This window comes from Pollachius pollachius, assembly GCF_949987615.1.
Source record: "Pollachius pollachius genome assembly, chromosome: 8".
Taxonomy (NCBI): Eukaryota; Metazoa; Chordata; class Actinopteri; order Gadiformes; family Gadidae; genus Pollachius; species Pollachius pollachius.
This window is the reverse complement of record NC_136941.1, coordinates 10,111,814-10,125,559: the sequence shown is the minus strand read 5'-3', so window position 1 is coordinate 10,125,559 and position 13,746 is coordinate 10,111,814. Positions and strand designations below refer to the sequence as shown.

At 42.1% G+C, this 13,746-nt stretch overlaps 3 protein-coding genes across 3 annotated transcripts; 2 read left to right on the top strand and 1 right to left on the bottom strand.

The window, feature by feature from the left end:
- Positions 1-2,401: 2,401 nt before the first annotated feature.
- Positions 2,402-4,113, bottom strand: lamtor5 (late endosomal/lysosomal adaptor, MAPK and MTOR activator 5). The gene is made up of 4 exons (XM_079742049.1): positions 3,983-4,113; positions 3,838-3,899; positions 3,388-3,505; positions 2,402-2,697 (listed from the first exon to the last, which is right to left on the bottom strand). The coding sequence occupies exons 1-4, from the start codon at positions 4,015-4,017 to the stop codon at positions 2,637-2,639; spliced, it is 276 nt and encodes a 91-aa protein (XP_079598175.1). The 5' UTR covers positions 4,018-4,113; the 3' UTR covers positions 2,402-2,636.
- Positions 4,114-6,896: 2,783 nt separating this feature from the next.
- On the top strand, positions 6,897-8,499 carry prok1 (prokineticin 1; the record flags this gene model as incomplete). Its single annotated transcript, XM_079740787.1, has 3 exons — positions 6,897-6,974; positions 7,645-7,770; positions 8,380-8,499. 3 exons carry the CDS (start codon positions 6,897-6,899, stop codon positions 8,497-8,499), a joined length of 324 nt encoding a protein of 107 aa, XP_079596913.1.
- Positions 8,500-9,714: 1,215 nt separating this feature from the next.
- LOC307079925 (pepsin A-like) lies at positions 9,715-12,154 on the top strand (the record flags this gene model as incomplete). Its single annotated transcript, XM_079742448.1, has 9 exons — positions 9,715-9,770; positions 10,006-10,147; positions 10,282-10,399; positions 10,562-10,680; positions 10,870-11,066; positions 11,159-11,275; positions 11,381-11,525; positions 11,715-11,813; positions 12,020-12,154. The coding sequence occupies 9 exons, from the start codon at positions 9,715-9,717 to the stop codon at positions 12,152-12,154; spliced, it is 1,128 nt and encodes a 375-aa protein (XP_079598574.1).
- Between the last annotated feature and the right edge of the window lie 1,592 nt (positions 12,155-13,746).

Genomic DNA, 13,746 nt, shown 5'->3' with positions numbered 1-13,746 from the left:
ATAGTTCAGAAAAAAACACAACAGACCTAGGTGTAACATTTTCTTAAGAAATTACAAAAAATATACTCAATGTTGACTCACCTTTGATCCAATTTCAATCAGATGCAACACGGTATTGTGGTGTTTTTACTTGCCAATGTTGGACTACAATTTGGACCGAGCCATCCTCGGTGTTGCGGGAGAAGATGCTGCAGAAATATCACAGGCTGAAGAAAGTTGCGCGGAGTGTTCGCTCGAAGATGCTCGGGCCATAACTTGGTTGCGACGAGAGAATTCCTCCAAGTTGAGCCTCACATCTCCGACCACTACATCGCTAAGCGAGGAGAGACGCATAAACCAAAACCTACACAGTGACCACACACGTGACGTGAAACGTCAAAAAAAGGGAGCCCTCCAGCGTAAAGAAGAAGCCCCCAGTTAAACATTCCCCTAAAACGTGAGGAGTGCTGATATTCAGCTGCGAGGGACACGCCATGAACACTGCGATAAACCGCATCCAATAAAGCAGGGAGGTAAATGGAGTTTGCACGTCGGTTTTAATTGCATGTGCATCGGGGAACAGGACATCCTATGGCAGAGGCTTCACTCCCGTTTGAGTCACCGGGGTCCCCCATCTTCCAGAACACTTTCAGCAGGGTTGCTTTTAGGCAAATGCACGCGCGAACTGTCAGCACGGTGTGTTTATCTTGCTTATCTCGCAGAGTGACATATATACAGTACTTATTTAGGCTATAACACTTAAAGATGTTTGTTTTCTATAGTTTTATCGTAAGGACGTGGACACACCCTTTTGCCCGAGGGTATCCCGCTAACACGGGACAGCTCGTTCTGCGGTGGAGCCTCGCCCGGGACGTTTACACTGAACCTATAGCCCACACGTTCTGCTGCGTTCACTCAAGTGCTTTAATACATAAATAACAGCTTTTCTTTTTTTTTTCAGGTTGAAAATAAATTCCCTGGTGTCTTCCTGTACATAAGCAAATTTAACACATTTCCAATTTACAGAGTTATCTAATGATGTGAATGGTTTGATGCATTGTTTTGTTCATGTAAACCATTGTGCCGAATAGAAGCTATATGCATTCAAGTAATAATATGTTGAACATTAACTTATTTTGTAGCTATAACTTGTTATAACGGATTTATACTCTAAAATAAATAATGCAGCCTAGGGGGGATCTAAAGGCAAATATCGGAGGGAATCTAAGGTGTCCAACCTTTGTGCTGACAAAGTTAGCAAATTCTGTTTCCAGAATGCTTGTGTCTGTTCAGAGAGCACTCCACAACTCCAATATTGCTGTTTCGACAACAAATAGAAGCAGAAACTTACCTTAACCTGCACAGTACACTTTTGAAAATTGATGTCTGCTCCTCTTCGTGTCTAACATCACCTTGACCTTTCTTTAGCACACTGAACTTATTCAAAGTTTAGTGTGGTGGATTCCTCCTAATGTCCGCATAATGAGAGAGGTCGGGCTAAAAACAGGGGGGAGGAGGGCATCCCTGATAGATTATGCACATCTATGCAGGCAGATATAATTGAGAGAATTTGCATCTTTTTAAATATCTTGCTCCCATATTTAAATCTACCTCTCACATTTTAACCACTTGCAGGCCATATAAATACTCTACAAACTTCTTTGATGACAGTGCATAAATGTTGGCTGTAAATTTGTGATTGTCTCAGAATTTGACCGGACTTACCATATGCAGGGAGCACACACTAGATATAATAATGTCCAATGTCTTAATATTCCAAAGGTTGTAATAACTGGTCACTTGTGTGTTTTCTTAAGCAGGTCTATTACCACTGCTGTGCAAACCAGACAGATGTAACCTCAAAACGGAGGGTGAGAACACGACTACTCTATTCATGGAGGCTTTCTCTCACACCTGTACTCACTTAGGTAGGTGCAGTAGAAAAAAAAAACATCCTAAGGTGCTTCGCAAACCAACCCAGACGTCAGCTCCACCTTGTCATTCCACACTTGTTTATCGTTTGAGAATAACTATGGTCGGTAGAGGTTAGGGATTTATTGTGATATCCGACTTATGGACAACCATTGAAGTTGTACATATAATGGTGAACTAAATACGTTTACCTGATTTTTAACCATTTTAAACAAGGACAGTAGTAGAAGTAGTCGTTTAGTACTAGTAGTAGCAGGACATTGACTCAGTAAAAACGTGTAACGATATGAACAAGATGATTAGTTGCAAGTTAAGAATAGATTTGGTTATATGCAAAAAGGTACTTTTGCATACTTACTGTATATTAGGTCAATGTTCTTAAGAAACACAGGCAGGACATGAAAGAAATATGTCCTTAATAATAAGTGTTGAAAACCGATCTATTTCGAAAAGGTTGAAGTATTTTAAGATGTAATATACAGCATTTGGGACACAGGTGAAGCTTGCATTATTTTAGGACACTTACTAGGAAAGGATGGTATGCAGATACATTTTATTCTAAAGGTGAACACGATGCATACTTTGTTTATGTGTGGCGTGAAAGACAATCATAATAATACTTCACATTTTAAAAGGTTTTATACAAGGAAAAGAATACAAAGGTATCATTTATAAGCTCATGACTGCATGTTCGTATAAATCACTGTACAGGACACGGGGCATCTTTAGCACGCCATTTTGTGCACTGCCACGGTGATGCTCCCGTGTGTCCTAACCAGAACGTTCCTGGGGACAGAAGACCATAGAATGAGCAATGCACTCATGCTGCGAGAGTACTCTGTCCACACTTGCACCAACATGCATCATTAGTTATACATTCTTGCCATTCCTGACCTTCCTAAAATTTGCCTTCTCATTATCTACCTCAACAACCACCGAAATGTGTGATGACTTTAATCACGTGATCTTTTAATGTAGATTGATAAAACAAAAAAATATACATAGACTTTGTTGCATGAAGTCAATCATTTGAAATACAATAGCCTGCTGTCATATCACTCTGTAAAACCCACAAGGTTAAACCTTTGGTGATTATTCTTATAAGATTAATTAATTATTAATTAATCTCAATTATTATGTATACAATACTGGATTGTTTAGGCACCATGCAATCCCAGTTTGAGAGTCAGTACAATTATTTTCTGCCAACTGCCAGTTTGGAAATGCAAGCTACCCGTTTGGATGAGCTTGGGGATATTTAGGGTGTTCCTTTTTAAGAAATTAAGTATAATCCGAATTCCTCTGAGTGAAAGAGGGAGAGAGACAAAGTATAGAATGAAAAAAAAGTTTGCAGTGCATGCCTGCAAACTTTCGAGCTCGAACTTCAAAGCAGCGAGCTCAGCTAAGCAGCATCCACAAGATGGCGGTATACACAAGCAGATCAAGAACAACCTTATCGTTCCGGCGCTTGCTCACCCTGTATCTGACTCCAGGCACACAGTGGGGCTATCCGTCGGGTCTTTGCTAAGGCCTGCCGCCTGTTTGGCCAGTACTGATACCACACCCCCGTGTTCGTCAGACAAGGATCCACGACCTAGCCACCATAACATACATAATGAATCATTGTATTAGGCGACACTGTTCATACAATTAAAGATCTAGTGGCCTGCAATGCACACATATGTTGAGTGGGGTACATGTTGGGGTCAGTGCTCAGGTAGATAGTTGGGTTTATAAACATGCACATAATCCCATCCACCACACATCCCCACAAATATACAAAATCTCCCAAATAATACAAACAGTTGGTCTAGTTTTATCGAGATTGTTCTTTGGATCGATCCGTTACAAATATAGACTAGACCATGACACACCAATTCAAAGACCATAAGTAGACAATATAAAGACACATATGTGCAGTCTTACAGCCCAAGTTGTGTCCTTGTTGATCTGTAACCAGCACACCCACGATCGCTGGATGCTTCATACTGCCATACAGAGGAGATATGAGAGCATAAATTAATGTAATACATTATACATCGTTTATTCACTTTTACTGTCAAATACTTACGTCTCATCAAGATGCTGTTCAAGCGTCGCCTCCATGCTTACTAAACTAGTTATAATTGTATGGATTCGAGCGTTTTGTATGTGTTTTTGTTTAGCGTTTGCTTCCTCAAACTTCAGTCAGCTGATTGTCACGTGCACTACGGGTACTGGTAATGATCAAATTGCACAATGTAGTATGTGCGCGTTTTCGATACTAGCTTGTATAATTATCATTGACCTATTATGGTTAAAATGCAATACTTGAACAGAAAAAACTGGGCACATTGAATAATCTAGCTATCTATGAAATTTTGTCCTTAATTGGAACTTTGGGTAAAGTTTAACGGTATCAATGGATAAGGCTTACTCTTTTAGATATTTTTCAACCCCAAAACATGTGGCTACAACATAGTTAATTTTGCATATTAAATATTTAGAATATTTTACTTTATGTCCCTTAATAGTAACAGCTCAACATTAACTCTCAATAAAATATTATCTTGGATTTAAAGGTGTCTAGGCTGTCAAACTGTCAGTCCGATCGCTGGATTGCTGGCTTTGGCCGAACCAAGCAGTGCTGCTTCCTGTCAGGAGGCTGAAGGACTGGAGGATCGTCATGGAGATGGTGACTCTTCAGCTGCCTGAGGTGGTAAAGGTGCTGCCTGGCCTTTCTTACCACATATAATTGCTAATGTGATAAACATAAAAAAAATAATTGTTTACATAAATGCCTTAAACATGGAATGGAATTAGTATAAATGACTAAGGATTCATGATTCAAGATGATTATTTTCTTAAATGGGTTGATGTATGTTTTTCATAAACTGTGAAATTAAATGTTTTTTCTAAATCCCTGTCCATCTTTATATTGATTCAATCTGTAAATGAAATATACATTCGATTATTTTTCCAACTTAGATGTGAGAGTTTAATAATAGGCCCAATATAAATCTAGCATATTTACCCTTTATCCCTGCCCGACTGAACAATTAACTTTTACAACATTTAATAAATTGATTCCACAATTCAAAATGGCATGCAAGCGGACCCTTAAATATCAAGGGTGCGTTCAGCCTATAGTATTTGTTCTGGTTTGATAACCAAAATGCCCCTGGCTTTTGATAAAGTACTACACACAATTCCTTACTTACTTACTTTCAACTACACAATGGCATTGATTACAACAAAGACTGAGGAATTTATGAGATAATTCAATGATGATATATGCCTCATATCTTACTAAAGCAATTGACTGCCTCTTATGCATGGTGTTTCCTCCAAACTTTTCTCACAATACGGAGGGCCGTTTGGGGGGGGGGAGGTGGCCCCCTCCCTCCATGATTTCTTCTGGCTGCCCGGAGCCAGTAAGACAGCTTCTGCTGACAGCACAGAAATGTGTGGATGTAATTATGTGGCCGGGGGTGTTCAGTGGCATCCATCACTGGGACACCAGCCGGCCGCTTATGTCTCACTGACTAACTGATGAGGACAAGCCCTCCACCTTCTTCTTCTCCTTCTTCTTCTTCTTCTTCTTCTTCTTCTTCTTCTTCTTCTTCTTCTTCTTCTTCTCCTCCTCCTCCTCCTTCTTCTTCTTCTTCTTCTTCTTCTTCTTCTTCTTCTTCTTCTTCTTCTTCTTCTTCTTCTTCTTCTTCTTCTTCTTCCTCTATGCACACACATAGTTCAAGCACACCCTCTGTGGTAGGACGCACATTTATGGAACTTATGGTTCAAACACACACACGCACACCTTTGGATCATACAAAAAAGTACACTCTTTGTTATGCACATATAAATTATAAGAAAAGGAAACGTAGAAACACACACACACAAATACACACACGCCGTACACACACACACACACACACACACAAACACAAACACACAAACATAAACACACACACACACACACACACACACACACACACACACCTGCAGATCATACAAACATACACACACACACAGGAATTTATTCTCCAATGTGAAACTAATGGTGCGTGTTAATAGCAGGGACCATCATTCATTAAATTCCTCTTTGTAAAGTAATAGAACTTCTGTGCATTCAGACTGCCTATTTTTCATTAAACTCATTATTTTTTTAAATAATGATAATTAAAAAAATCAGTGCATTCTTTTTTTTGGATTCATTTTCCCACTGAAGTGGAAGTTAGGACAGCTAGATTTACCTTTTCGGAATATTTGTACCAGGGAGCGGTTTTCCACCAGGTAGGATACCTCACAATAAAATGCAGACAAATAGAAACATTTGGTCAATTTATCCCAATTGGTAAGAGGCCAATTGGTCATTACTGGCTCTAACCTACTAGTTGATAGTAATGTGATTCTAGTGTAATCCTTCCTATTGATTGTAGCATAAGCCAGAAAGCAATACATATCTCTGTTGAAAGTAGAGTTAAAATGTATTTCATATTCAATGAACTTAAATGCAGATAGTCCAAGGTCATGAAGAATTGTACAGGGCAAGAATTCTTTTAGATAGAATTCCATTTCAATGAGTCACATTTGAAATCAAATCAGGACTATTCATGATCCGTGAACCTCAGCCGGAGGTAGTTTGGGTGGGATGTAAGAGGCTGAGAGACCCCCAGAGGAGAGGCAGCAGGCAGTGCTGGCCTCCATCATCATCTGTCATCTAGATGAATAAGAGGACAACGGTCTGGAGGAGACGAGTGAGAGGAGGGGTAGGGCAGGGAGGAGAAGGGAGGGTGGTGGGGTCGGGGCGGATAAAAAGAGAATGAGAGAGTGCCGCTCGCCCCCTCTCCATCCTACAGTAACCTGGGGATGAACGTTGACCAAACAGCCAGGGATACAGTCAGAGGCAGAGGCGGGTCAGTGGAAGGGACAGCGGTTGTTGCTGTAGCTGGTAGCGTGCTCACCGTGTGTGGTTAAGGAGCTTGTGTTGCACTGCTGCTGCTGCCATGGGCTCCAGGGTGCTGGTCCTGCTCTCCGTCCTCCTGGTGTGCGTCTGCTGCTCCAGAGGAGCGGTCATCACTGGGGTGAGTCTATGATTCTCCTCGGTACTCTATTACCATACGTTTTATTGATTTCGATTGGTTTGTGTGTTGTTTAATTGAAACTTAGGATTTTGTTATGTTGATCATGGTATACATGTTTGTACGTATATGAAAAAATCAATTGCACTGCCAACATATTTTGTAGACAGGATGGCCATATGAATGCCTAATGCTGTCATCAGTGCTTGGGTCCGCCCATTTGTTTTCGTGACTGGCATTTGTGCAACCACTCATAGCCATAGAGTCATACTTTGTATGATTTCATTATCCAATCGACTCATGGAGAACTGCATCCTATTTTTCTTTCTCCGAATACACTAGGAAAAACTAGTTAGCCAATTGGAATTCATTTCTAAATGGATTAGCAGATGACAGGTGATAGATGAAACTGTGTTCATTCTACAAACCTTAAAGAGCATATGAGTGAATTTAAAAAAGAAACAACTGATTGAATACAGCATCAAAGGTTTTAACTCACCCTCTTTCTTACTGACATTTTTATCCCTGTTATAAAGTTTGGCATTTCCACAGTATTACTGCAAGGCTCTCTCTCTCTAACACACACTTTTCATCTCTCTCCCTCTCTCTCTCTCTCTCTCTCTCTCTCTCTCTCTCTCTCTCTCTCTCTCTCTCGTACCTTCTCCCCCTGTAGGCGTGTGAGAGAGATGTGCAGTGTGGCTTCGGGATGTGCTGTGCTGTTAGTCTGTGGTTGAGGGGTTTGCGGATGTGCATGCCCAGAGGAGACGAAGGGGAGGAATGCCACCCATTTAGCCACAAGGTTGGAAAATAAGTATTTTCTCTTTTGCATTATATCGAACCACCTGTCTCGCACATTTTAATCAGTGCTTGCTTCACTCACATACACACATGCACACACTACCCATGCCCAGAAACTCAAATACACATGCCATGAACAACACTCCTGACTCACGCACACATCACCCGCCTTATCGCTTTGATGATAGCAAGCCAAGATATCATAAAACACTTGCAACTTGACAGAGGCTTTGCCTAAGCTTCTTATAACCACAGATGCTATTGATCAGTACAATGAATCAGGGCCACCCAGGACCATGCATCACACTGCTACCCTGGAGAGAGACAGCAATGAAGTAATAAGTCATAATGCCTGATTCTTAAGCCCTAATCTTTGTGAGTCAACTGCATCACCACACCTGCTTTTTAGTTGATGGGAGATTGTGTGTGTTTGTCATTGTGTGTGCTTGTGTGTAGGCATGAATGTGTGTTTGTGTGTGTGTGTGTGTGTGTGTGTGTGTGTGTGTGTGTGTGTGTGTGTGTGTGTGTGTGAGAGAGAGTTTGCGGGAGTGCACGTCAGCGAGTGTGTGTGTGGTTGCTGCTCACACATAATTTACATTTACATTTCCAGGTGCCCTACGTAGGAAAAAGGCAGCACCACACCTGCCCCTGTCTCCCCCACCTGGTCTGCACAAGCTACACAGACACCAGGTACAGGTGTACTTATGACTTCAAGAACATGGACTTTTGAAGAATCTCCTCAGACCATGAGGAACAGTGAAAAGAGTTGCAGATAGACCTCAGTAACCCAAAGTTTCCAGGAGAAACACTAACCCTAACGATGGAGCAGAAACACACATCCTGTCACTTTGACCTCACTCTATATCTGTGTTTACTATGCACTATATAACAATTTGGGAGGGGAGGGGGGGTCAAGGTTAATTGAACGCACCTTTAGGTCAATGACCTTCATATAGCTGCTAAATAGTACCGCAGTTAACCCACAACAAACTTCTTAATTTGTAGCAAAAGTCTGGCTTTGTGTGAATTCTCAGATTTCTGTGTTTGTTTTTTCATGTCTAATGCAGAATAATTTATCAAAATAAATAAAAACAATGAAACTATCACCGAAGTCAACTCTTTCCATAAGGCGGCTTGTCATTTCTATGTATCTTGAATGTTTGTGAGTGTGTTTGTTTTGGTATGTAAGATTGGGACGGGATTTCAATACATGTTACCTTGAATGGGGAAATAATAAATGGGTCTATGTTGGTCTGACATGCCTTGCCCTTCCCTTCCCCTTCACAAACTCATTGTTGGGATTTAAATTAACCTAACATACCTCAAAGAAATCCTCAATCAAATCAAATGTATACTTCAAGTTTATACAATGTATATATATATATATATATATACAATGTACAACTTTACAACTTTACAACTACAAATTATAAATTAATAAATATATAATTCATCACGAAACATTCTTCTTTGGTTGACATACTTTTGTCATCCATAGGATTTTATTTTTTCCTTATTATTATGAGCTCATATGTTGCATGTTTTGCCTGTGTGCAATAAACACAAACTATATTACTCCATACAATATCAACAGGTTTATGTTTTTAATCACAAGCCATGTACACCTCAAACGTTATCTGGTGTTATCAAATAAGCTTCAAAATGGCTTGGTTATTTCTACATGGAAATATATGATCAACATTTAACAAAACTTTCCAAATGTTCCAAACATATGAAAAGCACAAAAAACATTGTGGCCTACCTCAGTATTTGCTCTCAGATAAGCGGTCATTAGTTATCTTTTATTTTAAATCTCTTATCAAAAGTGCAGAGATATCGAGGCAACCAGATGGCATTACAGGGAAACAGTCATGATCTGCAGTCTATAAAAGCTGGAGTCTCAAACAACACCTGAACTGCGAGTCGACCATTCAGAGTATTCAAGATGAAGTGGCTTGTTCTGTTGTCCGTGCTGGTGGCGTTTGCTGAATGCCTTCATAAGTGAGTATATCTTGGTTATTTTTTAACCTCCGTCTACATTTTCTAATACGTTGCTTATATTCCTTGAATAAATGGTTTCAGATAAAATGAGGTCTGCCCTATAGCTCAGGAAAGCGGACAGACAATAATGCAAGCATTGAGATTTCAAACCAACGTCAAACCAGCTGAACATGTAAGTGACACTGGCCGAGCTGTTGTAAAGATGACGGTGTGTGTGTGTGTGTAATGCACGTAGGATTCCCCTGATCAAGGGAAAGACTGCCAGGCAGAGTCTGAAGGAGCAGGGTCTGTGGGAGGAATTCAGGAGACTGCACCCATACAACCCCACTTCCAAGTTCATCCAGGACGGAAGTGAGTCCATGACCAACGATGCTGATGTAAGTTCTGATCAGAAAGATCCCCCATTTGATAGTTTGTATCGGGACACATTGTATGTTCTTAAGATTTGGAGTAATAACAAGTCACTTAGAAGTAGCAATGGTGACCTTGGGGTCTTTGTTTGTCCAACTAGTTGTCCTACTATGGCGTGATTTCCATCGGCACCCCTCCTCAGTCCTTCTCCGTCATCTTCGACACTGGTTCCTCCAACCTGTGGGTGCCCTCTGTCTACTGCAGCAGCCAGGCCTGCAGTGAGTTCCACAACAACTGCTGTTCATTCATTTTGTTTCCATGCACTAGTTTTTATGTATTTATTTGGGGACAATGTCTGACTAACAAAAAGGATTTGCCGGTAGTAACATTCAAACGGGTTCTCATACAAAGCCACGCTAAAAATGCACAATGTTTTACAGACAACCATAGGAAATACAACCCACAGCAGTCCAGCACCTTCAAGTGGGGCACTGAGACTATTTCCATCCAGTACGGAACCGGCAGCATGACCGGCCGTCTTGCCGTTGACACAGTTGAGGTACCTGATACCTTGATACCTTGATACCATATATACGGAATACGGAGTCGCGATTACCAGGTCTTAACTGTACAACTTAACAATAAAATCACGGTAACTCAACCGAGACACGGTTCATCTTACATTAGATCTCCACTGGTACTGGAGACAAATAGATAATGGTCCTCCACTGTCTTTTCCTGCACACAGGTTGGTGGAATCACTGTGGCCAACCAGGTGTTTGGAATCAGCAAAACCGAGGCTCCCTTCATGGCCCACATGGTTGCAGACGGCATCCTCGGATTGGCCTTCCAGTCCATTGCCTCCGACAACGTTGTGCCCGTCTTTGACATGATGGTGCAGCAGAACCTGGTGTCCCAGCCCCTGTTCTCTGTCTACCTCAGCAGGTATAGTGAAGGTGCTCCAGTGTCCGCGACTTGTTTCTCTTGTCCATGCGTATTTGATGCATAATACTGCATGTTTCCTCTCTGGACTTTAGCCACAGTCAGGAAGGCAGCGTGGTGGTCTTCGGTGGAATTGAGGCGAGTTACTACACCGGGCAAATCAATTGGATCCCCCTGACCTCTGCTACCTACTGGCAGATCAAGATGGACAGGTAACGGCCGGAAATAAGTACAGCTGAATCCCACGCCTTAGGAGAAGAAATGTGTCGTGGTTGAACTGCAAGATCCTTTCCAAACTTCTGTTGTGCTGTCCACAGTGTCACCATCAACGGTAACCCAGTGGCGTGCAACGGTGGTTGCCAGGCCATCATTGACACTGGTACCTCCCTGATCGTTGGGCCCTCCAGCGACATCAGCAACATGAACTCCTGGGTGGGAGCGAGCACCGACCAGTACGGAGATGTGAGTCGCAGGACTTGGTCCTTTTTGTTTCTTTGGGTTGGGTTGATTGGAGGGTTCACGTTTGATCCCCCACTCCTGGTTGAGTGGGAGCGGAAGTCATTTGACAAATGTTGTCAACTCAACTATATAGCTTTAAATGATCAGAATTCCCATCGCTGAGATGTTTCTGTTGGATTTGTTCCCCCACAGGCCACAGTGAATTGCCAGAACATTGGCAGCATGCCCGAGGTCGTTTTCACTCTCAGTGGCCATGCCTTCACCGTTCCTGCCTCTGCCTACGTGTCTCAGGTCTGTCGTGCAAACAAACCCTTATGAGAAGAAAGCATGACTGTTTATGCCCTTGCGTGCACACATACACACAATGCTTGATTGCACACAAATGCACGAGCAGACGGCACACTTTCGCACACACACGAACACAGTGTGAACTATCAAGAGGTTTTATCAGTCCTTGTGAACATTTGTTGAATTGACATTTCCTCTTGTTTCTTCAGTCTTCTTATGGTTGCAACACCGGCTTTGGTGGAGGAAATGACCAGCTCTGGATCCTTGGAGATGTCTTCATCAGGCAGTTCTACGTGATCTTCGACAGCCAGAACCAAAATATCGGTCTGGCCCAGTCTGTCTAATCGATCTAGCCCCTGTATGTAATTTATTGCTGAAAATGTGCACTTCTAAATCATTAGTGATGTAGAGATGATTATTATTTTAAATAAAATTACAGAGCATTGCAAATGAAGAAAATGTCTTTACTGCTGTTGGGTGTTGAGTTGGGCTTTAGTTACTTTCAAAAGGTGCTCAAAGACGATTATAAAGGGTAATCCTCTTTGAATGGACTTTTGAATGGACTTTTGAAGAATATCCTCAAACCATAAGGAACAGTGAAAAGAGTTGCAGATAGACCTACAGTAACCCAAAGTCTCTAGGAAAAATTAGCTTATTTTTTAATGCCTAATGTAGAATTATTCAATTTCATCAAAATATATGTTTGAACGTACTATGAAAGCAGCATTACCGCGGTCAACTCTTTTCATAAGCCGGCTTGTCATTTCTATGTATCTTGAATGTGAGTTTGTTTTGATATGTAAGATTGGGACGGGATTGCAATACAAGTTATCATGAATGGGGAAATAATGAATTGGTCTATGGTCTGATGTGCCTAGCCGTTCCCTTTGCCGCCAGAGCTTTGGCGGCAGTCCGGCAGCTCCACCGGACTCCCTGCCAGGCAGTCACATGGCAAACTGACAAATGACCCCCCCTTCCTACGTAGGAGGGGGCGCCGTAGTGACTCGCTTGTTTGGTAACTGTAGGCGGGGTACTTTCAGAAATGCATATCTCACTCAAAAAATCATGTACAGACTTTTTTCAAAGTGTGTTTGCGTGTGGGAGCACCAGAAACCCAAAACAACACCCCAAATCCCAGGAAAAGTGTTTTTTCATAATATATCCCCTGAGAAACTTTAACTGAGAAACATGGAAGGTGGGATGAACCTTCCTATGGGAAGGCAACTTCCACTGAGGCTGAACACTGTAGGGTTTATGATGGAGTCATTCAAAAAAGGGCCCACATAACAGGGGATGGGTTTCTTTGAAACTGACTTGAGGAGTAGGTCCATTGAGGAATGCCAAACCCTCTGCCCCGGGAGGTAGTTGGGAGGCTGACCGGTGGCAGTTAGCAATGTGCTGGGTTTGGTCAGCTGAGCGGAGCAAGGCTGAACGAACATCCCTGCAAATCTTGCAAACCCGACGGAGATGAGACTGAACCGATGGGACGGCAATGTCAACATCCTGAGCTGGGCAGAGAGGCGGCTGGTAACTCGTAACACACTCAAATGGTGACACGCCAGCGGCTGTACTTGGTAGGGAGTTGTGTGAGTACTCAATCCAAGCCAATGGGTTCTCTAGCGAGAAGGTTTTCTAGCGGACACACAACAGAGTGCCGCTCCAAGCTCCTGGTTGGCCTGATCCGCCTGCCCATTAGTCTGTGGATAATAGCCAGAAGACAAACTCACAGAGGCTCCCAGAGCTTGACAGAAAGCATTCCAAACTTATGAGATGAATTGGGGTCCACGATCAGAAACAATGTCGGAGGGGATTCCATGTAGATGCAGCACATGATTTACAGAGAGGTCTGCCATTTCAAAAGCAGTGGGGAGTTTAGGGAGAGCCACAAAATTAACCGCTTTAGAACAAAGGTCCACTGTGGTCAGTATCACCGTGT

Excerpts from the sequence above, each read along its gene's own strand:
- lamtor5 (XM_079742049.1), bottom strand. The coding sequence starts at position 4,017 with ATGGAGGCGACGCTTGAACAGCATCTTGATGAGAC. Across the intron at positions 3,900-3,982 it reads GAACAGCATCTTGATGAGAC|TATGAAGCATCCAGCGATCG; the intron begins GTAAGTATTTGA and ends TCTGTATGGCAG. Across the intron at positions 3,506-3,837 it reads ACAAGGACACAACTTGGGCT|GTCGTGGATCCTTGTCTGAC; the intron begins GTAAGACTGCAC and ends TATGGTGGCTAG.